General features: G+C 44.3%; 1 protein-coding gene across 14 annotated transcripts in view; it reads left to right on the top strand.

The window, feature by feature from the left end:
• The window catches only part of Tex21 (testis expressed 21), a 40,076-nt gene extending 27,636 nt beyond the window's left edge, over window positions 1-12,440 (top strand). For 7 of the 14 annotated variants that reach the window (XM_063261726.1, XM_039112011.1, XM_006240226.4 and 4 more), the window contains 4 exons: window positions 126-275; window positions 3,292-3,498; window positions 4,920-5,135; window positions 10,113-10,380. In XM_063261726.1, the coding sequence (XP_063117796.1) occupies window positions 126-275; window positions 3,292-3,498; window positions 4,920-5,135; window positions 10,113-10,271 (732 nt within the window). In that variant the 3' untranslated portion in view covers window positions 10,272-10,380. Of the gene's footprint in view, window positions 1-125; window positions 276-3,291; window positions 3,499-4,919; window positions 5,136-10,112; window positions 10,381-12,304 lie in introns of those variants that run through there. The other 7 variants (XM_063261723.1, XM_063261724.1, XM_063261717.1 and 4 more) reach the window with 4 other exon arrangements.
• Window positions 12,441-25,173: the final 12,733 nt, after the last annotated feature.

Here is a 25,173-nt window from a genome sequence, read left to right as displayed (position 1 = left end):
TCTACTCAACTATCCAGTGACCCAGCGTCACAGCAGCGTCCATAGAAACAGAGCTTGTTTATGTTTGAGATGACAAGGGAAGCAGGCAGCATTGCTAAGTGTTTACTTAATGCCATGTGTTGCAGAAAACTGAAGCCCTGCAGCAGGAGATTCAGATGCTCACCAAGAGGCTCGAGCAGCTGCACCACCTTTATGAAGAGGCTGGTGAAGGGTCACCCCACACTGAAGAAAATTACATGGAGCAGAAAAGACCCTTGGGATACCTGGACGCAAAGGTTTCTGTCAACTGCTCTCTGAGAGGCTTAGATGTGGGCAGGAAGAAAGGAAGAGCTTCCCGAAGGCGACGGTTTTTCTGAGAATGGTCACATTTTGGGTTGTTTTCTCAATAGCTTTAACATTACTAAGGCTGTTTATACTAGTTATGTATATAGTGTGTGTGTGTGTGTGTGTGTGTGTGTGTGTGTGTGTGTGTGTGTGTGTGTGTGTGCACCTTACTGTGTAGTTCTGGATGTACTCAAACTCTCAGCATCCCTACCTCAGCCTCCCAAGGGCTAGGATCATGGGTGTGCACACCTGACTTACACAGAGTGTCTTATTCTGCAGAAGTCCAGCACGCTGGGGTCTCCCATTACCAAGATAGAGAGACACCCAAGTGAGCTCGCAGGCCAGATTTAAAGCACAGTAAGGGAAAAATTCCAGGGTAGTGACCTTCATCTTACTCCATCTCTAAGGACATCCCAGAACCATTACCAGGGCGTGTGGGCTGGAAACTACTGCTGGGGAGGTCTGGAATCTGTTCCTGAGGACGTAGCTGAGGAGGTCTGGAAACTGCTGCTTACTGTGTTGTCCTTGTGTCAGGCCAGGTGGCGGGGCAGCTTCTTAGGCCTGGACTTACCTGGACTCTCCCAGTTCTTGGAAACAGAGATTTAGGCCTTGTCTCCTGAACTGCCAGTTTGAAGCCTGTCATGGAGTCAGCCTAGCCTTCTCAGAGCAAACCTCCTGCATCTGCTCTTGAACAGTAACGATTCATGTCTACGGTAGACATTTAAACCATTTATTAAACTTTAAGAAGACACAAATAATCCTTTTCTCCATCCCTTTAAACGGTCTCAGGAAAACAGTAATAATCGTCCCATCCCCCTTTCTGCCTCTGTCCTCCCAGGAACCAATTATTTAGGCGAGCATCTTTCAGAGGTGTTCTTGCGGTGCCTTACCACTGCAGTAAGCAAACATCACAACCAATTGAGTCTGGTGACATTTTTTGTTTCTCAGTGCATATAAAAATTGTAAATTTTTATTGTAGTCTATTATGTTTTCATTATCTATAATATAGATGTCAAAATAAACTAGTAAAATGTTCTTTAGAAAGATAAAATAGACAGCTAGGCAAGCTCATTTAAGGAAGATGAAAATATACAATATTTGTGTGGTGGTTTGAATGAGAGTGGCCCCTATGGGTGCATATGTTTGAATGCTTGTCTCTTAGTTGATAGAACTGTTCTGGTAAGGATTAGGAGGCGTGGCCTTATCAGAGGAGGCGTGTCCCTGGGCCTAAACGCTGCCTCTCTCTGTCTCCAATTGGTGAATAAGATACAAGCTCTTAGCTACTGTTGTGGTGAAGTGCCTGCCTGCTGCCATGCTCCTCACTGTGATGGCTATAACTGAGCCTCTGAAACTGTAAGCAAGCCCCCAGCTAAATGCTTTCTTTTTTTTTTTTTCCCTCGGGGCTGAGGACCGAACCCAGGACCTTGCGCTTCCTAGGTAAGCGCTCTACCACTGAGCCAAATCCCCAACCCCTAAATGCTTTCTTTTATGAGTTGACTTGATCATGATGTCTCTTCATAACAATAGAGTAGTAACTAAGAAGGAAAATATAAAAGGATATTTTGTCACCTAGAGACAATAAATCACAAATCTAGGGACTCTTGGTGGATCTCAGAAGTAGAACATGTGCATATTTAAAAATCTTGGTTTGAATTCCATCACAGTGGGGATGGGGAGAGGGCAGAGAGGGGGGAAGAGGAGAGAAAAGGGGAGGGGAGAAAAGGGGAAAAAAAGAGGAGGGAGAAGAGGGCATCTAAAAGAAATATATTATTATAAACAATATAAGGAGACAAAGTCAGACCTAAAATAGCCAACATTTTCAGAATACCAAGAAAGAAAACTGTTGGTCTTAATGAGACACCCCAGTAAGGTGGCAGATAATTAATACAAATATAAACACGTGGGCTGAGAAGCTCAGGCCGTGATGTGCTTGCTTTGCATAAAGGAAGCCCTGGGTTCCATCTCCAGCAACACATGATCCAGGCATGGCAGCACATGCTCGCAATTCCAACATTCTGGAGGCAGAGGCTGAAGTTCAGAAGCTCAGAAGTTCAGGGCTATCCTAATGGTGAGTTCCAGGCAGGTCAGGAATACATGAGCCCATGTCTAACAAACCCACCTCCAGAACACAAATAAATTCTAAGATTTGAGACAATTGGTGTTTTATGGGAATAGTTTCTTTTGACTATCTTCTAGTTATACTTGTGTGTGTGTGTGTGTGTGTGTGTGTGTGTGTGTGTGTGTGTGTGTGTGTGTGTGTATGTGTGTGTATGTTTTTGAGGCAGAGTTCTATATGTAGCTATGTTTTTTTGAGACAGGGTATTTCTGTGTATCCCTGGCTGTCCTGGAACTTATTATGTAGACCAGGCTGGCTTCAAATCAGAAAGATCACCTGCCTTTGCTTCCAGAGAGAGGGGGTTAAAGGGATGTGCTACCACCCCCTGGTAATCTATGAATATTTTAACATAATTAAAATAAGCATAGTTTCCTTTATATATTTTTTCTTTCTTTCTTTCTTTTTTTTTTTTTTGGAGCTGAGGACTGAACCCATGGCCTTGTGTTTGCTAGGCAAGCGCTCTACCACTGAGCTAAATCCCCAACCCCTTATATTTTTTATTTACTATATAACCATTATTTTAACATATTTTAGAAGTAATTCATGCATATTTTATCATGCATATTTTAAATAATCTAGTATGACCTTTGCACCATTTCTATTTTTTTCCATTACAAATATGCTGAGTGTCAAAGTGCATGTGAATCTTTATCTAAATCCTTAACACATTTTAATACTTTCCCAGAGAAGATGGACAAATCTACGCTAACGCACACTTGATTTTCCTGATTATTTTATTAGTTTATATTTATGCTGGCAGATACTCTACTTATGCAATTATCATTAAACCTCACCCAGAAAAACATCTTAAAGTACAGTTTTCAATTTCAATACTGTTAATGTCTACAAAGGAAAACTCCAGGACCCGGACTACCCACACAGATAAACGCAGCAAATTCAAACGGTTAGAGATGTTATTGGATATTGAGCGGAATTCCAAGATGGCTGCAGCCCCAAAAATGGAGGAGAAAATTCAGAGACTTCAGAAGCAGCTTAGTGATTTGAAATTGTCAAATAAAAACATGAAGACTCAACTGACAAGAATAAATGTCCTTAAAGTAAGTGCAGGGGCTGGGTTTTCAAATGCTTTTGGATCTTCCTGTTTTCTTGAATGTCTCCCAGTGAGCTTTTATACTTTTATACATACAGTAATGCGTGGTTTGCAGAATAAAGTGGGGTACTCTTGAGGGATCAGGGTAGGTCAAAGGGACTACTGCGGTGGAAAAGAGCCAGGTTAACAGTGTTGAGTTAAAAGAGCTGCCCTAAGAGCGGAAAGCTAAAAGATTTATTTGGCCACATCGTGAAGAAGCACAAAGAGATCTAGTGATAGCCCTCACCCCAAGACCATCTTTGGGGTCGTGAAGTGAGATTATAGTTTAAGTCGAGTTTAAATATGCATAGTTGATGTACACATCCCTGGTCAAGGCGTGGTCCTCCCCACAATGGACTCATCATTGTCTGCATCTCTGTCTCATTGGTCTGACAAGTCATTAGAATTCTATAAACTCTCCTCCAAGGAGACAGGCTCTCTCTCTGGCTGGTGACTTTTCTTCTCCCAGCAGGAGATTTCTGTGGAAATTCCCATTTCTTTGGAGTCATTGCTGGTATAGTCTCATAGTCAGATGGAGAGACACAGTGTCTCTTTAGAACATCTTCATTTCTTCTAGGTCATTTCTTCTAGGTCATGCCACTGTGCTGTGGTATATGGGCACACACAAATATGCATGCACACACACATGTGCATGCACACACTCATATGAATGCATACACATATGCATGCACACATGCATGCACATACATGAACATCCACACATGCATATACACACTAGAAATGTCTAAAATCTATAATCTTAAAATGATTTTGTGTACATGCAAAATAATATTAAAGCCTATAAGACTCTATAAGGTTCTCGTCCCTCCTAATACAGTTCCTCATGTTGTAGTGACCCCAACCATAAAATTGTTTTCATTGCTACTTCCTAACCGTAATTTTACTACTTTTACAAATTGTAATGTAAATAAAATGTGTTTTCCAGTGGGACACCTGTGAAAGTGTGTTTGTTTGTTTTCAAGACAACGTTTCTCTGGGTAGAGCTGGCTGTCCTGGAATTTGTGCTGTAGACCAGGTTGGCCTTGAACTCACAAAGATCTGCCTACCTGTGCCTCCTGAGTGCTGGGATCTGGGATTAAAGGCACCACCTCCGGGTTCCCATGTTTTGGTTTGGTTTGGTTTGGTTTGAAGTCCTATGTGCCAGGAGTTATATCACAAGTATTTAATTCTAGCACTTGGAGGTAAAGGGAAGAGGCTCTCTATAAACTCAAGGCCATCCTGGTCTACATTTCAATTTCCAGACCAGTCAGGGCTACAAAGTAAGACCCTGCCTCAAAACAAAGAAAGATGAGTTGTCTTGTCTGTTATTTCCAGAAAATCTAAGTACATTCTTCTCCTTCCTTTCCCTTACCTTTTATCCTTACACAGGACAAAACAATTGAGCGGCTCAGGCAATCAGTAACAAAAGTTGAAACAGTGAAAGAGAAGACAGCAGCCAAAACGGACAACTTGAAAATCCCATCTGATCCCGTGGAGCAGGCAGCAAGACCAGAGGAGAGGGCCCACCAGACGCCAGCCCGGAGCCTTCCCGAGCCTTCTACAGTCAGAAGCATGCTGAAAGGGGTCTCAGGACGAGAGCAAGAGGTCTCTTTCTTATGACTGTTAAAAACTAATGTCAAGGGCTGGAGAGATGCTCAGTGGTTAAGAGCACTGACTGCTCTTTTAGAGGTCCTGAGTTCAAATCCCAGCAACCACATGGTGGCTCACAACCATTTGTAGTGAGATCTAATGCCCTCTTCTGGTCTGTATGAAGACACCTACAGTGTACTTATCTATAATAAATAAACAAATCTTAAAAAAAAACCCTAATGTCATTGACGTGATAACACTCACCTCAACTTAAGACTTTACCTAGCTTTCATAAAGAGGGATGCATTGGCTAATGGCATTATAGATGGTTTGAACTCCTGAGCCTCTCAGACGGGTCGATGTGTCCCTGGACACCAGGATCAGCACCTAACATCTTACAAGGCCTTTTCCCTTCTTTTCTTGGTGTTCGTGTGACAGCTTGTCTGTTTCAATAGCAGCTGTTTTCCCATGTGACAGGATATATGGTCACTGAGAGGCATGTAGTTTTTATTTAGGTTCTGTGTCAGCAGCCATAACCCCAAGAGAAGTTGTTCTGGATCCAGGTTGGGTCGAATGCATCTCCATGTGAATCCAACATGGCTGGGACTGGGATGGATGCTGATTTTAACTTAGATTTGTGTACACAACTTCTAACCAGGATGGTTGGAATATGTAAGACGTGAAGCCGTGTTTTGTGTTCTACGTCACAGTCTAGAACTAGCACACCCAAACATGCTTACATTTTTTCCCTTTTGAGACAAACCCCATGGCTGTCACCTCAAAGGGGATAGGAGACACGACATGTTCTGAAGGCAAGCACAAGTGACCATGGCTCAGCTATGATTTAGTCTACCCCACACACCATGCTCCAATGTGCTAGCAATTTCCTGATCTTTTTATAGTAGCAGAACAAAGAACATTATAAATTAAAGACATTTATTATCATTATTATTTATTAAATTACTGTTTGTTTTGAGACAGTGTCTCCCTATATAACCTTAGTTGGCCTCAGCTCTCTAGGTAGACAAAGCTAGCTCTGACCTTGTAGAGATCTTCCCGCCGCTGCCTCCCAAGTGCTGGGATTAACAGTGTGTGCCACTAGCCTGACAAGACATTTTAAAAAATTTATTTATATTTATTTTCATGTGTGTGTGTGTGCTTGTGTGTGTGTGTCTGTGTGTGTGTGCTTGTGTGTGTGTGTGTCTGTATGTGTGCTTGTGTGTGTGTGTCTGTGTGTGCTTGTGTGTATGTCTGTGTGTGCTTGTGTGTGCGTGTGTGGTGTGTATGTGTGTCTGTGTGTGTGTGTCTTTGTGTGTGTGTGCTTGTGTGTATGTGTGTCTGTGTGTGTGTGCGCTTGTGTGTTTGTGTGTGTGTCTGTGTGTGTGTGCTTGTGTGTGTATGTGTGTGTGTGCTTGTGTGTGTATGTGTGTGTGGTGTGTATGCGTGTGCTTGTGTGTGTGTCTGTGTGTGTGTGCTTGTGTGTGTCTGTGTGCTTGTGTGTGTCTGTGTGTGTGTGCTTGTGTGTGTGTGTGTCTGTATGTGCTTGTGTGTGTGTGCTTGTGTGTGTGTGTGTGTGTGTGTGTGTACCCTGTGTTGCCTTTGGACGCCAGAAGTGGGTACTAAATCCTCTGGAATTAGAGCTACAGATAGATGTGGATATTGGGAATTGAACTTGGGACCCCTGGAAGAGGAGATGGATAGGGCTCTTAATCACTGATTCATCCCTGCAGTCAGTCATTCTGTCTGCCTGTCTGAATGTTTTGTCTAGTGAGTGTATGTCTGCATACCACATGTTTGCCTGATGCCTGAGGAAGCTGGAAGGAGTCAGATCCCCTGGAACTGCAGTCACAGGTTGTTGTGAATCGCCATGTGGGTGCTTGCAACCAAGAGCAGCCAGAGCCCTGGGCACTGAACCGTCTCTCCAACCCTCATTGTTAAAATACCTTGGTTGAGGTTTGTTCCGTTGCTATGTATTGTAATACCAAACTCTATACCCAAAGGTATAGGCCTTGATTTAAAACTATTTGGCTGCTTTTGGTCTCAGACGCTATCTGATGACATTCATAGCCTTTGCATTGGTGGAAGCACGGGGCCTGTTTGTATGTTCCAAAAGAATTTCCCTAATAGTCACAAGGTTGTCAGGTGGCACATAAAGGTGGACAAAAATTGGCACTCAAGAGGACAAGATCGCTAAGGATAGTTTGACTCTGCACCCACAACAGTCAGTCTTGGATAATGTTTAACACAGGTTTGGTGCTTTTTTTTTCCTCTGAGAGTTTCCAGTTAACATCGCTTTATTTATAAAACAAAACGTGGGGGCCTGGAGAGATGGCTCAGTGGTTAAGAGCACTGACTGCTCTTCCAGAGGTCCTGAGTTCAATTCCCAGCAACCACATGGTGGCTCACAACCATCTGTAATGAGATCTGATGCCCTCTTCTGGTATGTCTGATGACAGCTACAGTGTACTTTTACATAATAAATAAATAAATCTTTAAAAAATGTTTAAAAACAAAACGTATAAACCCATTTTTGGCAGTATTGGGGATCAAACCCAGGGCCTCACTGATAGTTGGGGGTGATTAGGTTTATGTCCTATTTCCATAGTAGTTGCTTAAGTAATTAGAAATTGACCCATCGCTGCAGGATACACCGATGGAAAGCTGTGTCGGCGTTTCCTCTTTCCTGTTCTCTTTTGTGTGTGTCTGTTTTCTAGCTTACTTTTGCCCCCTTTGTACCTTCAGTCACATCTCCTCCTTGGCCACACTGTTTCCCGCTTCATTTCTGAGGCCATTTCCTGCAGCTATTGCTTGGTTTCAGCGATCCTTATCCGAGAGGCACTTTGGTCAGAGTCTTTAGCCATTTCTTTTCCGAATACATCTCAGACTTAAAATATCCTCTCCCTGTCTGCAGATTCCTACATGACAATTTCATTTCTGCCCAAGTGCTGCATCCGAACACGGCTACCGAGTTTCATGGGTGTCTTGTTGTGTGTGCCCGTGCATGCATGTGTATATGTGGGTGCACATATGCTTGTGTGTACGTGTGCTTGGGTGTGTGTGTATATGTGTGTGTATGTGTTTGTAATGCAGTGCATTTTATCACCTGAGCAGGTTACGTGATAATACTTTTCCATTTCTGTCCCAAAGTGTTCCATATAACTTATCATTTGTCTATTCACTTTTTATTTCTTACAGGATTTACTTTATCCTTAAAGGATTTACTCTACTTTTAATCACATGCATGTCTGTGTGAGCATATGCTTCGAATGTGTGGCTAGAGTCACCTTTCAGTCACAGACGGTTGTGAGCCCCCCAGTATGTATGCTGGGACTTGAACTTGGGTCCTCTGGAAGAGGACTGTGCTCCTGACTGCTGATCAGCCTCCAGTCCCTTATGTAAAATTCTTGTAGTTACCCAGCTTCTCCATATTTCTGGTTTAGAGCACTTTGCACATTTCAACAAGGATATATGATTATTTCAGCTGAACACTGCCCTCTTCTGTTGTCAAAGCAAGGGTGCCTTTTACTTTCCTTGGTTTTGAGGAGCTGCTGCTGCAGGGCCTTACAGATGCAAGGAGAGCACACTGCCTCTAACCTCTCACTCAGTCGTCAGACCTGGGCTTGAACTCCTGTAGCCCAGGCAGCCCTTGAACTGTGGCTGGTATTGCAGGTGCAAGTGGTTTCTAGACGAGTCTGTATTTGGAGGTGGAGGGTGTATGTGACGTCATCAGTCCTCTTTTCTGCCAGCCATCTCTCCCTTAAGCACTCTACAGCCTCCCCTCAGAAATGTTGCTGTTTAGAGCTGCTATATCTGGTCTCATACGCTTTGAAGCCTCCATCTTCTCATTTCCCATGAGTCAGTGTGCTGATCCTACAGGTCTCAGGCTTGTCCCTGGCATTGTGTCTGTGTTCCACACCAGTGGATATTGAGTTCACCACCCTCTGGTACTGCCTCTGCTGGCTTGGGATAACCATGTCCCCTGTTGCGTGCACAGTGAAAGCTGTAGTTTTCTTTCAGTTGGCTTTGTGGCTGTTTTCTTGTTTGCTGTCCTTTTTGATCTCTTTGGCCTTGGATGGAGGACTGGGAATATGCATTAAAGACGGCTATTATCATTAAGCAAATAAGTAGCTCAAAAGGAAGTTTGTCAATTCAGTGGCATATGTGGTCAGTCCCCACTTTGGGAGACTGAGGCTCATGAGTCCCTCCAGCCCAGGAATTATAGGCTAGACTGAGTAACAGAGCACCCCGCCATGCTGGCAAGATGGCTCAGTGGGTAAAAGTGCTTGCTGCTAACCCTGCCAACCTGTGTTCAGTCCCTGGGCCACACATGGTAGGAGAGAACTGACTCCTGAAAGATGCCCTCTGGGGGCTGCAGAGATGGCTCAGTGGTTAAGAGCACTGACTACTCTTCCAGAGGTCCTGAGTTCAAATCCCAGCAACTACATGGTGGCTCACAACCATCCGTAATGGGATCCAATGTCCTCTTCCGGTGTGTCTGAAGACAGTGACAGTGTGCTACAATAAATAAATAAATAAATAAATAAATAAATAAATAAATAAATAAATAAATAAGAAAGATGGCCTTTGACCTCCCCATGCATACTGCATGTACAAATAAATGTAAAAAAGTAATTATGTTATGAGCAAAATATGGTAAGTAGTAGTAAAGTTGGGGACAATGAAAGAGATACAAATGCATAAGAAGGTGTAAAGAATTCTTGTAATAGAAAGGCTTTTTCTAACTTGAAAATACCACTTCGCCCAGGCACACAGTGAAGCCTGGCTGTAGAGCAGTGCTTGGCAGACTGGGAGGAAGAGGGTGGGTTCAAGGCCAGCTTAGCCACACGGCGAGACCATTTACTACCCCTAAGATGTATTGCCTTTAGGAAATGTTTCATAAAACTGACTTCCGACCCACACTCATTTCATCGTACATGAGGAGTGGGTGACTCACAGCGGTCACATACCGATTTGTGTGGTGGTTCTTTACAGCTCGCCGACTTTCGGGAGACCATTATGAAGATGTTGGGATTTAACATGAAAACAGCGGACAAGGATGTCATTAATCAGCTGAAGCTTGTCGTCCAAATTTATGAAGTCTCTAACAAATCAAAGATGGATTCTCACAGTGAGCCTGGACCCGCCAAGTGAGCAAGTTGTGCTTATTCATGCTGCTTATTCATGCAGTTATATACGGCTGTACCTACAGCTCCCAGAGTATAGCTATATTGTGAATAAAATTGGAAAGTTTCATCTAAAATCTCTTCTCTCCCGTGCTTGGTATTTAACTCCACTTTGGAATGATCTATTACTTCTGGCTTAGTCTGTATTGTCACTTGAGATTATATGACACTTATCTAATTACTTTTACTGACTGCAGTCAGGCAAGATATGAACCATAAACATATAATTGGCAGTGATATTTATAACTATAGCTAATAGTCCAAGTCTTGGATGGGTAATTTATTGGCTAAACAATCCTCCTCAGTTCCTGGGGCCCACCCCAGCTTTTCGGAGTTTGGAGCTGAGGTGTGAAACACAGTGGATAGAAGCCAAAAAAGACTGACCTTGTAATCTCCAGCCTTGTAATTCTCTCTAACCTTGCTGGGGGCTAGAAGATGATGGCTGGCTTCTGGGAACAACACTCTCTTCTTATTCTGTGGCTGAAAACTGCTGGCTTCTTTTCTCTTTAACTCTCTGTGCTTAAATAAACACTGGGAAAATGTAACACTTAGTGCTTAAATGGGAACTTAACTCTTCAATAAGCACTGACGAAACTTGACTCTTTTTTTTTTTTTGGTTCTTTTTTTTCGGAGCTGGGGACCGAACCCAGGGCCTTGCGCTTCCTAGGTAAGGACTCTACCACTGAGCTAAATCCCCAGCCCCGAAACTTGACTCTTAATGCTTAAACAAACACTAGGAAATTACAAAAAGGATCTATTGCTAGTGCTCCTTTCTCTCGAGAGTCAGTCAGAAGCATTTCACTGGCTAAGCGAGAGGCTCAGAGCTTTTTTTTTTTTTTCTTTTACCAGAGAGAAAAGAAAAAGGGAAAGAAGTCACACACACAAACACACACACACACACACACACACACACACACACACACACACACATACACCACACACTGGACAGTGTGGAAAGCAGCTACACCACCTTTCTTTATTGCTATCAGCCTTTTTGTAACATTTTAGACAAAAAGTTCTCTATGTAAGAAAGAATTACCTTATAGATAAAATGTTACATAAAGGGGGAGTTTCAGAAAGTCATCAACGACAAGTTCAGAGCAGTGTTCCATTCTGTAAGCTCATGAGTGCAAAGCAACCCTTCTCACATGGTCTTGCCTTAGCATGTGCATACCTGTGGCTTCAGCCTCGGAACTGAATGTTTTTCCTTGAACACAAGTGTGCCCCACGCCTATCTCTCTTTAGTGTAATTATGAAAACTCACTGCATGTCTTTGTATGCAGCACTCACTGACTATTTATGAGGAGCGGGCACATTCTACTCTTGATTCTAACTTTATTGCATCTTTCTAGCAAAACAACTATAACCATTTTAGAACTTTCTGCCCCGGCCTGCAGGGGTTCAGCAGAGACCTGGGAGGGGGTGAAAGAATGGGGGACAAGAGTCGCAAAGAAGGAGAGCAAGTCTGTGTTCTGATCAAGCTCTCAAACTTTAATTAAAAACAGTGGCTTATAGGGGTTGCGGATTTAGCTCAGTGGTAGCGCTTGCCTAGGAAGCGCCAGGCCCTGGGTTCAGTCCCCAGCTCCGGAAAAAAAAATTAGAAAACAAAACAAAACAAACAAACAAACAAACAAAAAACAAACCAGTGGCTTATAAAGACAAGCAGGCGGGAAGGTCACCCAGGACCCAGGACCAATTTCACAACTGTCACCACCCTCCCTATAGCCCTAAACCGTATATTGCAGGTATAGACTGATAAGAACAGACAGCTGGAGACAGGAAGCTGTAAAAGTGATGAGAACAGACACCTGGTTAGGTGTCCCAGAGGGTGTAAGTGGGCTTGACATTCCTGAAACATTCCTGAGACAGAGGTGGTATAAGCGAGCTTGGCTCCCGGCAAATTTCTTCCTAAAATTATTTGAATCAAATCAGGAATTCTATGAAATAATTTATTCATCTAAACGGTATTAATTCACAAATCATCTTTCTGTTGATCTGCAGGAAGTCTGCTCAGTAGGATGGGCTGATGCCCAGGAATCATTAGTCTATGTAAGAGTGACAGGAAAGGCAGATCCGCAGCAAGAAGCAATCCTGGAATGACGTCTCTTGGGGCCCAAGTTATACTGTGCCAGTCCAGTCACCTTACTTTATTAACTAAGCATATGGATATCAAATATGACCTGTCAAGGGGTTGGAACATCACTGAGAATTCCTGTAAACAGAATGGGCAATAGACTGTATTGTGGTGATTGTCCTAGTATTTAATCTTTATTTTAATGCAATTAAATTGTTTTAGTTAATTAATAAACATAATTAGGCTCACTTTCCACTTTATAGTAACTTCATTTACATCTGTGTTTTGAGAGAGAATCTTCTCTCTGTAGCCCAGGCTGGCTTCACTGCCTTTCCAATTTCTAGACTCTAGAAACTGACTCTGGAATCTAGATGCTGCTTCCTTTGTGTGTGTGGTGTGTGGGGTGTGTGTGTGTGTGTGTGTGTGTGTGTGTGTGTGTGTGTTTGAGACAGAAACAGGCTAAGTAGCTCGGACTGGCTCCAAAGTCATGATCACACACCCTGAGTGCTAGGATTGTGGGCTGTACCACTCACTGTCCCTATGCTGTGTGTAGTTTTTGCTACCCTGCCTTAACTCTGGGAATGAGTCACAATACCAGCTCCTACCCAGAGAATATTGGATCTATGGACGGGGACACACACACACACACACACACACACACACACACACACACATACACACATCCACACACGTGCATGCGTATGTGTGACAGTTAATCTTAAAATGACTGGGCACTGATAAACCTGTCCTGCCACCCCACGCATAATCAGATAGAGTGGCCATTGGCACTCAAAACCAAAAGCTCACATGGCTGGTTGCCCTTATCTCCTGCAACTACTCTTCCTCTCTTCCAGCTCTTTTCCAGCTCTCTCAATTGTGCCTGTGTCCTCCCACACAACTCTTAAGTGCCCCGCCCCATCCTCAGTCATTGGTCGCTGGTATCTTTATTGATGGCTCAAGAACCAATTGGGGGCTGCACCAATGGGAGGAGAAGCCCTTGGACCTGCCAAGGCTCTAGGCCCCAGTGTAGAAGAATGTCAGGGTGGGAGGCAGGAAGGGGTGGGTGGTTGGGTGGGGGAACACCCTCATAGAAGAAGGGGGAGGGGAGATGGGATGGGAGTTAATTGATGGGAAACTGGGAAAAGGAATAATAACATTTGAAATGTAAATTAAAAAATACAATAAAAAAATAAAAAGAATCAATTGGGGAACAGGACCTTAGCATCAGATCCAACCCCTACATTTCACCTTTTCTGTCAAAAACAAACAAACAAAAACTCTTCTGCCATACATAAAGTGAGTAAAAGCATAACACCATGTAAATTACACAGAATGGTATACGGATGACATCCACTCCATCATATTTGTCAATTAGATGAAGTACTCTACCGTCATTCCTAATCTAAAGAAGTACGATTCTCTCCCTGGATTATGTTTAGACTATAGCTGGTAACGCCATCTGAAAACCATGTCTTCCGCTCTATAACCTCTCTCTCAAGGCTAAACAGCTTGAGTTTGATTATGAGGTTTAACGAGTCTTCAGCCCCATCAGAAATCTGAGAATGATTTAAACCTTACCTAGGTATATAGGAGGCACCAAGTACAGCTTCTCAAATTTAAACAGTGGTAGAGACAGCTGACTACCTTGACAGCTCCGCAGTGTCTTAGACTATCAGAGCATCCATCTTCAGCCTTTGGCTCAGCACCAGCTGACAGACGTTTGCAAAGGAGGATTATGAAGAACCGTTTACCCTGTCTTGCCAGAGCTATTAGTCAACTATTCTGCATAGCGTGCCCCTTTTTCCCAGACAGTATTTTGTCTGCATATGAAATAGGCAATTTCTGCTCCATGGCTACCTTGCCACGATAAAAAACAAAACAAAACAAAACAAAACAAAAAACAAAAAACAAAAAAAACCCCAAGAGGTGGAAGGAAGATGGAGCAGAACCACATGGCCTGGAGAAGCTGCGAGTAGCAAGGGATGGGGAATAGATTAGTGTGGTGGCGAATCTGGCCAATCTAGAGTGCAGCTTATACATATAACTGAGTTGTGGGTTTTCGCGTGGGCCTATTAGGGTCGGAGACTGCAACAAATTGGTGCCCGTTGCATTGCTTAGAACCCAAATAACCTGAGATAGAAGTCCGCTGCCCCGACCCCCACCCCCGAATAAATGGTGAGGGCAGCGGTCTAAGGCTGCAGCAATGTGTAGATTGAAAGATGGATCTGAGGGGTCTACAGAGAGCCCCAGGCAGACAGCTACAGCCAGAGGCAGCACCCTAGTCTGGAACTGGGACTTGGGCAGCACCAGTGTCAGTTTCACTGAGCCTAGCACAGGGACCCTGGAGTGCAACTGCCTGAGAGGTAGTTTTCTCGCAGAGATAGTGAGCTGATCTGGGCATTTATGCCCAAAGGAGCCTTTCCGTGCTCGCTCTCCCATATCCGCCACATCTACACAAGGACACAAGACAGCCAGACCGGGTCTCCCGACTGCTTGTGCTGCAGTCTGCCTGAGATCAGTGCACAAGCTGCCAGCTGCAACCCAAACAAAAGACAGAGAAGCTGCTCAGAAGCATAGAAGTCAACCTGTGAATAAAAGAAATCAGAGAGGACTGCAGTGTCCTGAATCAAACAGCAGAGGGAGACAAAGGTACAAAAAGCTCTGGATCAGGTAATAAGAATTTTGTGTGTGTGTGTGAGATATGATACTTAAAGATGAGAAGCACATACCTTTGGAATGATATTCTGAACGGTTCTACAGGGATAGATTTAAAGGAAATAGACACCTCATCATTTACTGTTACTGCAATATTTATTCTCTTGATTTGCTATGTCTTCTCAAAAGACAGGGCCCTAGATAAAAAGTTATGTGCCTTAGAAAGGGGATTAGAAAAAACACCAGGATTAAAGGTTCAGGAAATTATAGATCATAATAAGCGACAGGAAGAGGAGAATAAAGGTTGGAGACAGAAGCTAGAAAAAATTTGCAGAAGTTCACAGATGAGAAGCGCAGAGAGATAAACTTAAGACTTGGTAACACGGCCTAGAGGGAACACGAGAACTGACCTTATCCATTTCTGTCTTTGAACTCAATACAGTCAGGTTCAGTAACGACGTTTTGAAGCCATTGTTTAGCGTCCACTAGAACTGAACACATGTATGCTTTATAAGCAGGCAATTCCACACCTACACATGCAACAGATGTGTATACATATTCTAAAAAATGTATTTACTAGACTTTTATATGGCAGTATATACTGAAATATACATTATCCAAATGACCAGCCATAGCCTAGGTATGGCAACAGATCCATCGGTTCAGATTTCCTTTTAGGCCGAACAGGGGGATGTCGACTAGAACGCTCGATTTTCTTACCGGCCAAACCAGTGGCTCTAGGACCAGAAGCAGAGAGGCAGACAACGCTGTTTTGAGCGGGTCTCTTTAAGAGAGGTAGGAAGACAATCAGTGAGAAACACAGTATAGCTGTGTTTAGTTCTTGCTGAGCCAACAGCTTGCCTCAAGGCTGGAGCTGCTTAGAAGTTTAACATCTCGAGATTAGACAATAAATGTGGCTTGGGTCTCTGAGTCCTATGATGGGGTTGTAGGCAGCTTCAAACACTCTGACAAAACACTTTCTGTGACTACAGAAGCTTGTGGTACAGAAGCACCTGAGCTAGAGGGCACAGCGCTAGACATTTTACTCTGAGTCATTGCAGGAGTCTAGGCTTTACACCCTGGACTTTCCAAAAATTCTTCTCCTCCACTGTACTCTGACCTTCGCCTCTAAGAGTTCCCTACCCAATGTTCTTGCCTGCGCTTCAGAATACCCAAATGGCCATCTAGGCCAGAGCCACCCTCCTGTTCAGAATTTGCTTTTGGGGTGCTACAAAACTTGAGGTCTACATCGTAGAAGGCGTTGGCTACTGAACGTGCCTGGATTCCAGCCAATCAGGATGTGGGGGTGGTGCCAGGGTGCTGCCGGGGGCGGGGTGTTGGGCGGGGCAGAGTGGCGTGCCCTGTTGGTCTCTGTTGCAGTAGGCAGGTGGCTTCCCTAACTTGGCTCCTTGCGGCTTCTCATTCTCTCAGCTCAGCCACACTGGGATCTGGTTCTAAATGAGACTATCTGGGGAGTTTTCCAGAACTTTGCAGTGCTGGCAACAATTCTACACGTGCTCCCCGTGTAAGGTTTCTCTAAGCTGTACCTGTACTCAGCTCTGCAAATATTTAGAATGCACAGCTCTAATGCTTTTACAGTTTCTCACGTAAATTAGTTTTTATGATAGCTTACCAAAGTATATTCCATATTTACCTCAATAGGGCTTTTTTTTTTTGTTGTTTTTGTTGTTGTTTTTGTTTTGTTTTTTTTTTTTTGGTTTTTTTTTTTTTTTTTTTTTGGTTTTTTTTGTTTTTTCGGGAGGCCCTGGAGATGGAAACCAAGGTCTTGCAATGGCAGTCTTCCTTCCTTCCTTCCTTCCTTCCTTCCTTCCTTCCTTCCTCCCTCCCTCCCTCCCTTCCTTCCTTCCTTCCTTCCTTCCTTCTTCCTGTCTGCCTGCCTGTCTGCCTCCCTCTCTCCCTCTCTCTCCCTCCCTCCCTTCCTCCCTCCCTCCCTTCCTTTGTTTTGTTGTTGATTTTGGGACAGTGTTTCACAGTGGAGTCCTGGCTACTCACTGTGTAGACTGACCTGGCTTTGCATTTACAGAGATTGTTTGCCTTCCAAGTATTGGTGTTAAAGGCTGTCCCACCACGCTCAGCTTAGTGTTTTTTAAAAAGTATCTTTATTTTTATTTTATGTGTATATGTGTGTGTCCATATATTCGTAAGTGCTCCATGTGTGTGCCTGGCACCTGAGGAGGCCGGAAAGTGTTGAGTCACCTGGATCTGGACTCACAGGCCACTAGGAGCTGCTATATGGGTGCTGGGAACTGAACCCTGGTCTTCTGCAAGAGCAGCCAGTGCTCATAACCTCTGAGCCATCTCTCCAGGACTCCCCCTTTTCTTTTTAAAGATAAATAGACCAGCCAGGCATAATTCTGCAGGTCTTTAATCCCAGCACTTGGTAGGCAGGCTGGGTTCAAGGACAGCCTTGTCTACAAAACAAGTTTTAGGACAGAGAGGACTACATAGAAAAGCTTTCGTCTCAGACAAAACCAAACAAAAGTAAAAAGATAGCCAGGACAATAAAAATAGGCAAGATTTATTTTTTAAAAAGATTTTATTTATTTTGTGGATATGAATATGAGTGCATGTGTGCATGTGTGCATGCGTGTATGTTTGTGTGTATGCATGTGTGTGTGCGCGCGTGTGTGTAGGTGTGGATATGTGTGTGTAGGTGTGGGAGTGTAAGTGCTGCAGAACACGTGGAGGCCAGAGGACAATTTGCTGAACTCATTTCTCTCATTCCACTACGTGGGTTTTGGGAGGGGGCGGGTAGGGAGAGAACGCTTGGCAGTAATACTGTTCTTCACCTGCTCAGCCATTGGTCCCTCCTACAGCATTTTAAAATAATTTTTGGTTCTTTTTTTTTTTTTTTTTTTTTTTTTCGGAGCTGGGGACCGAACCCAGGGCCTTGCGCTTCCTAGGCAAGCGCTCTACCACTGAGCTAAATCCCCAACCCCAATAATTTTAATTAGTATCACTCTCCACCCCCCTAAGCTGATGGCTCTCAGAAGTTATTTTGAAATCAACCTGCAAGTTAATATCCGTTCTCTGTGGCTTAGCATCCTTCTACCTTCTAAACACAGTTGTTGGTAGACATGATTTTAGAGAGCCGAGAGCAAAAATCTAATACAGAAATCAAAGGTGTGGTACCGCCATGACCAGCACATGTCTGTTCACCTTAAACAGATCTTCCTGCCTCCACATCTCAGGGTCACAGTGGTACATGAGACACAACGAGGCTTTCGGATGCTCATTTGAATGAGTCCCACATATGCAACCTGGGCTGAACTGGAAATCACTGTGTAGCCCAGTGTGGCCTGGGACTGGCAGCAATTCTCCTGCTTCTGTTTCTAAAATACCAGGATTACAGGCTGGTGCCATCATGCCTAGGTTGAAATGCAGCCTAAAGGGACTGTCCTGGTTGATCTCAGGGAAGTATTCTAGCCATGACTCCCTAGTTTCTTTCTCTGAAGCCCCTTCCCCTCTCCCTGCTGTGTTCGAGGACCACAATGCTTTGTGGCCCTGTGTGCTAAGCTGGCTACACAAGCTAATTGAGCTGTGCCTTTCTCTTAGCCAGTGACAGTTTTGTCTGAGATGTAGAAATGTTCCAGGAGGGCTGCTGAGAAAGTGGCCCCTGCCTGCTAAGGCACGAGAAAGAATTCAAGGTTTCCTGTTGTGCCTGTGCGTGAATGAGGGTCACATTCATAGCCATCATGGGTGAGCTACTGTGAGGACAGATTGGGATACACCAAAGGCAGCAAGCAGAAGATGGATGGCAGATACTATGCCTACTGTGAGATCCAGATTAGTCAAATTCAGAGGGTCCTCATACCCACAGCTATGTTGGGTGTGGCCTTTATTTCACTCTATTTTCTCTGCATTGACTTCCTGACCTACAACAAAAAATGTGACCTCTCGCTGGCTGGGGGTTAATATGCTCTACCTACATAGAAATAGTGGGCTGACCTCTTCCCCTTTTCTCTCTCTGCATGTGCATACCCCTTTCACTGAGAATTCCTGTAAACAGAATGGGCGATAGGCTGTTGTGGTTATTGTTTTAGTATTTAATATTTTTTAATGCAATTAAATGGTTTTAATCAATTTATAAACATTTAATATTTAATTAAACTCACTTTCCACTTTATAGTACTTCTGTGTTTTGAGAGAGGGTCTTCCTCTGTAGCCCAGGCTGGCTTCATTGCCTTTCCAATTTCTAGACTCTAGAAACTGACTCTGGAATCTAGATGCTGCTTCCTTTGTGTGTGTTGTATGTTTTGTGTGTGTGTGTGTGTGTGTGTGTGTGTGTGTGTGTGTGTGTGTGTGTTTGAGACAGAAACAGGCTAAGTAGCTCAGACTGGCCTCAATGTCATGATCACACACCCTGAGTGCTAGGATCGTGGGCTGTACCACTGTCCCTGTGCTGTGTGTAGCTTTTGCTACCCTGCCTTAACTCTGGGAATGAGCCACAGTACCAGCTCCTACCCAGAGAATATTGGATTTATGGAAATACGTGCGCACACACACACACACACACACACACACGTGCACGCATACATGCAACAGTTAATCTCTCTTTCTCTCTCTCCCCTACTCCCTCTTTCCACATGATGACTTCCTGGCCTTGGTCCTTGGGCCAGTGAACTCTCCCACCTGAGATCAGCTTCCCAATAAACCTGTCTTTAATATAACCTAAAAAAGAAAGAAAAGAAAAGAGAAAAGTGGGCAGGCAAAGAGATCCTCTTTAAAGGCCCTTCTCTGGTACCTTTCTGTTCTTCCAATTTTATCAATTAAGATGGCGGTAGACAGACAGAAGAAGCGGCTAGTGGCCCCCTCTAGTGTTAGGGCCCTCTAGGCTGGGGTTTTAGGACCCTCAGCATCGGGAGGCAGATCCTGATTTCAGATCTTCCTCCTTCTGCAGCCTCCAGTATTCTAGCTCTCGCTCTGGGCTCTGAGGCTCTTTTGTGGCCCTAAAGCCTTTCGTTAGCTGTCTATACCTTCACCACTGGCTGCCTACGCCTTTACAAGTCAGCCATTGCTGGGACGATTTGAGTGTAAGTCACTCTACCTTCCATTCTTTTTGAACTGCTCTTAGAAATCAATGAGAAAAGTTACTAATTTTTTATTTTCAACAAGTCACTGATCACAGATTGATTTAAACCAATAGCTACTCGAATCGGGGCTTGAAAGCACACATGTTTAATCATAACACTGTGGAAGCAGAGGCAGGCAGATCCCTGTGAGTTCGAGGCCAGCCTGGTCTACACTGCTTGTTCCAGGCCAGCCCTAGCTAGTGCTTGAGACCTTTCTAAAAGGAAAAGGAATCTAGTCAGTCATAGTCTTTTCCATCCACTAGGGGGGAGACATGAGCCTGCAGTGTAATGCCTGCAGAAGTTCTAAGTAGAAAGAACTGAGTCAATTCTACAGCAGATGGTCCTCTGTGAGGCCCGAATCAGTATCTGCAGGTCCTGAGGTCTCACATGGTAAAGAATATTAAATGCAGAAGGAGAACACACATCAGCACTAGAGAGTGGGGATGCTAGTAAACTCCAGCTCCGTAGCTCACCTGTGCTAGGAAACCAACTCTCATTTAAAGAGTAATCTAATTTTAATGTTATTTTAATTGTGTTTTTAAAATGTGTATGAGTGTTTTATCTGCATGTATAGATGCACCACTTGCATGCCTCATTCCCATGGAAATCAGAAGTAGGCATTGGATCCCCAGGAACGGACAGTTCAAGACCAGCCTTGGGCAGCTTAGCAAGTCCTTGCATCATAATAAAAAGTGAGGCTGGTAGGTGGCTAAGTGGGTAAGACTACTTGCTCTGCAAGCAAAAGGACCTGAGTTTAAATCCCCAGCATCTGCATTAAGAGGCTGAGCATGGCTGTGTTTGTCTGGAATTCCAGCATCGGGAGGCAGATCTTGAGAACCTGTGGGAGGCAGGCAGATCCTGAGAACCTGCTGGCCAGCCTAAACAGTGAGCTCCTGCTTCAGTGGGACACCCTGGCTCCAGAGATAGAGGAAGGCAGGTGACATCCTGATAAAGCTCTGATGCTCATGCACAGGCATGTGTACCTGGTACCTGCAGACTTGTGTGAGTAGCACGTGCATGCACACACACACATGCACACACATACACACATGTGCACATATGCACGCACATATATGCACGCACACACACACTTTCTTTTTTTCTTTTCTTTTCTTTTTTTCGGAGCTGGGGACCGAACCCAGGGCCTTGCGCTTGCTAGGCAAGCACTCTACCACTGAGCTAAATCCCCACCTCCCACCCCCTTTCTTAAATTGCACATAATCAGTATTTTATCACAGCAATGTAAAGTAAACGAAGACACCTAGAAAGAGTCTGGAGAAAGAGCTTGGTTGTAGAGTGCTGGACTAGTGTGTGCAAGGCGCTAGGTTCCTTTCCTAGTTCTGTGAAACAAAGCACTGTCTCTCCACCATTTCTCCTGTGAACTCTACTCCTGTCTTATTCCCATTTTACAGGGAAAGAGTACAGTGTGCAGGCACAGGGCTGGTAAGTGGTTGAGGTGAGAATTCATCCCGGCCCTGGATTCCACCCTGCCATGGGTGAGTCTGGTCTGTCTGCCCTGCTGTTCTTCTACCCAGAGGATCCTCCCCACAGCCACAAGGTGAGGTCAGACCACAAAGCTACTGGAGGTAGTTTCTAGTCTTCAGACCCCATGAGAGAAGCTTCCAGAATACCAAAGAGAAAGAACGTCAAGTACTCCCGGTAAGGCTGCCAGACTCCATGCCTGGTATCCCTGTCAGTTCTTCGTCAACTTGACCCAAGTTTGAGTCATCTGGCAAGTGGGACCTCAGGTGAGAAAATCCCTTCACCATCTTGGCCTGTAGACAAGTCTACAGCACATTTTCTTGGTTGATGGTTGGTATGGGATGGCCCTGTTCATTGGGGGCGGTACCACCCCTGGGTAGGTGGTCCTGGGTTGTACGGGAAAGAATGCTGAGCAAGCCAACATCAGCGTTCATCCATGGCCTCTGCTTTAGTTCTGGCCTCTGTGTTTCTGCCTCGACATTCTGCTCTGACTTCCCTCAATGATGGACTCAGACGTAAGTGGAAAGAAACCCTTTGTTCCTCCAGTTTGAGCAACACTCCTTCATGGCGATTTAAAGCAAACCAGGAAGGTCTGAGGATTCAGATGAGAACCCACAGGAAGTCAGCCACGAACCATTGGGGTTTGAAACTTAGTCTGCACAGTCTCTGAGAGTTACTGTGACTCTCTTTCTGATAGGAACTCAAAAAAAATCAGACGTGACCTCTCATGCCCGAAAGCCCAGAGTCCCGCCTGCAGCGTTTTCTCACCCACTTCTGTCAGGCCCTGAGTAGGGCTCGTGGATTGTTTTTGTCTTCTCCTTACATTTATTGTACAAAGCCTTGGGAAAATAACAAGAGAGCTTGGGCTCTGGAAAGAAACAGGTCCAGTCTGAAGCCTTTGCTATTCACTGGCTGTGTGATTTCTATGTAAATTCTTGGTTTCTTCGTTTGTGCGGTGGTAATACAAACAGTTCATGTCTTGTCGGATTGTGATGAGGATTCCTGTAGTTTGCATCTTGAATGTTCTCCAATGGCTCACAGGTTGAATGCTCCGGAGTTCAGCCCCACCTACTCCTGGCAGGCAGTGGAAGCCCTAAGAGGTGGGGCCTGGTGGTACCAGGTTAGGCCACTGGGGGCATGCTCCTGATGTGGACACTGGGACCTCAGCCCCTTCTCTTGCTTTCCTCTTCTGGCCACAAGGTGGCGAGCTTTATCTGCCATGTCTAGCTATAAGCCTAAAGCAATGGGGCTGCCCAACCAGAATCCAGAAACCAGAAACCCTGAAACCAGCAACCAAAGGAAACTCCTTTGGGTGCAGGATACGGGAGAGGTAGATTCTCATTATGAAGACCAAGCTGGCCTTGAGCTCAGGATCCTCTTGCTTTGGCTTCCCAAGTGCTGGGACTACAGGCATATACCAGTCCACTTGTCTTTTAAGTTGATCTCGAGTATTTTGTTATAGGAACGCAAGCCACTAAGACCAAGATTGAGCAAAATGAAGCAGGTAAGGGGCTGAATGGTGGCTGTGTCCTCTTCATGCGAGAGCAAGTACCCTTGTATTTCCTCCTAGCTCAGGCACTTAAGGTAATATGGCGTTCAGCATTAAGGGGGCATCCTTAAAGGCATAAATGCACCAGGCAAATAGCATCCTCAAAGCAAAGTGTCTTACGAAAGGACAAATGGAATGTTGACTGTCAGAGAACTTTTAAGATGAAAATAACTGAAGAAGCTGTCAAGGGTTTTCTCTCCTAAATTGTATTTTAGAGTGAGGTGGGTGTGGGAGAGTACAGGCAGGAGGCGAGGAAAAGGATGGGATCACGCTCACAAGCCTGTTAGACAGGAACTCTGCCAGGGGACACTTGGAGACACCAGTGGTATCAGCATAAGGATAGAAGCTCCCCGAAGGAGGTGCATATAGACCAATATCCAGGCCAGGCATCCATGGTCCTGCAGACAGCCATCTTTTTTTAAAACATAATAATGTTATCTTCTACTTTTTATTCTTTTGAAATTTGACACATAGTTAGGGCTGGAGGGATGACTCTATGGTTAAGAGCACTGGCTGATCTTTCAGTGGTCCCAGGTTCGATTTCCAGCATCTACATGGTGGCTCCTAATTGACTGTAATTCTAGTCCCAAGTAATCAGATACCCACTTCTGATCTCTGAAGCTACCTGGCTTACACATGGGGTACAGATATACATGCAGGCAAAGCACACATACACATAAAACATAATGCCCCATGTACATCTGTGTGGGTACAGTGGACTATTTGAATAGACGTGTATAGTGTGGGACGATCAGGGTAACCTGGTCAACAGTTATTTCCTTGTGTTAAGGGGATTCAGCATGTTGTCTTCTAGCTTTTTTGGTGGGACAGGGGTCTCTATGGGGGACAGGTAGCCCAGGTTGTCCTTAAGCTCCTCATATGTGGTCTTTAACTCCTGATCCTCCTGCCTCTTTCTGTCACATGCTTCGACTATAAGCATGGACCACATTTGGTCTTTCTTTCTATTTTGAAATACACAGTAAATTGCTGATAATTACAGTTACCCCACTGTGCTATAGAATGATAAAGTTTGCTTCTCCTAACTACAGTTTTGTGTCCTTGGTAAACCTGCGCAGACCTGTTTGTTTGTTTGTCTCTACATAGAGACAGGGTTTCTCTATGTAGCTTGGAACTCACTCTGTAGACCAAACTGGCAGCAAGCTCACTGAGCAGATCTAGATTAAAAAGAAAAAAAAACCAACTTATGCAATGTTTATTAGTGTTCATATGGATTCAAATGACAACATATATTCTTTCCTTTGTATTTACTAATAGTATGACAACATATATTCTTTCCTTTGTATTTATTAATAGTTTGTGTGTGCATACATGTGCATGCTTGTGTGTGTGTGTGTGTGTGTGTGTGGGTGTGATGCACACATAGAGTAGGTGTGGAATTCAAGAGGACAACTGTGGAAGCTGACTCTTTTCTTCTACCTTTTCAGGTAGGTTCCAAGGACTGACCTTAGGCTATTGGTGGTTAATTTGCCTTTATCCACCGAGCCATTTCTTGGGTTCAATATGAGACATTTCTAGTATTTCTCTCTAATGAGTGAAAAATTTAAAAATGTTAAATACAGGAAAAGTAAAAAAAAAGTCAATTAAAAAAACAGATTGAACTACGGAGTCAGACAGTCTTATTAGAATATGTGGCCTCTTAAACCATGTCTGCCTAGAGCCTTCTCCTCCTTGACCTCATTTTTTGGGACTGTTACACTGTCTGGCCTGTTATTAATACTGTTTTATTCTGAGTCACAAGAGGTAAGGATTGCATTTCCAGAATTGCATTTGAGTCATTTATGAAATTGCACCTTACAATTTGCCATCATTTCTGGAGGCTCGCTGTCATCTCCTGCTCAAACAGGCGTGCGCAGTCACACCAGGGCTAGTTTTCCTTCTAGGTCACCTGGGAACACTGCTTTGGAGCTGGGGGTGAGGCTAGGGATGTGCATCCTTCAGGCTCTCTGGTTTCAAACAGCCAGACTATTAGCAGCGCAAGGCATTCGAGAGACTCAGG

Source organism: Rattus norvegicus, chromosome 6 (genome assembly GCF_036323735.1).
Source record: "Rattus norvegicus strain BN/NHsdMcwi chromosome 6, GRCr8, whole genome shotgun sequence".
NCBI lineage: Eukaryota > Metazoa > Chordata > Mammalia > Rodentia > Muridae > Rattus > Rattus norvegicus.
This window is presented reverse-complemented; position numbering and strand designations above follow the sequence as displayed.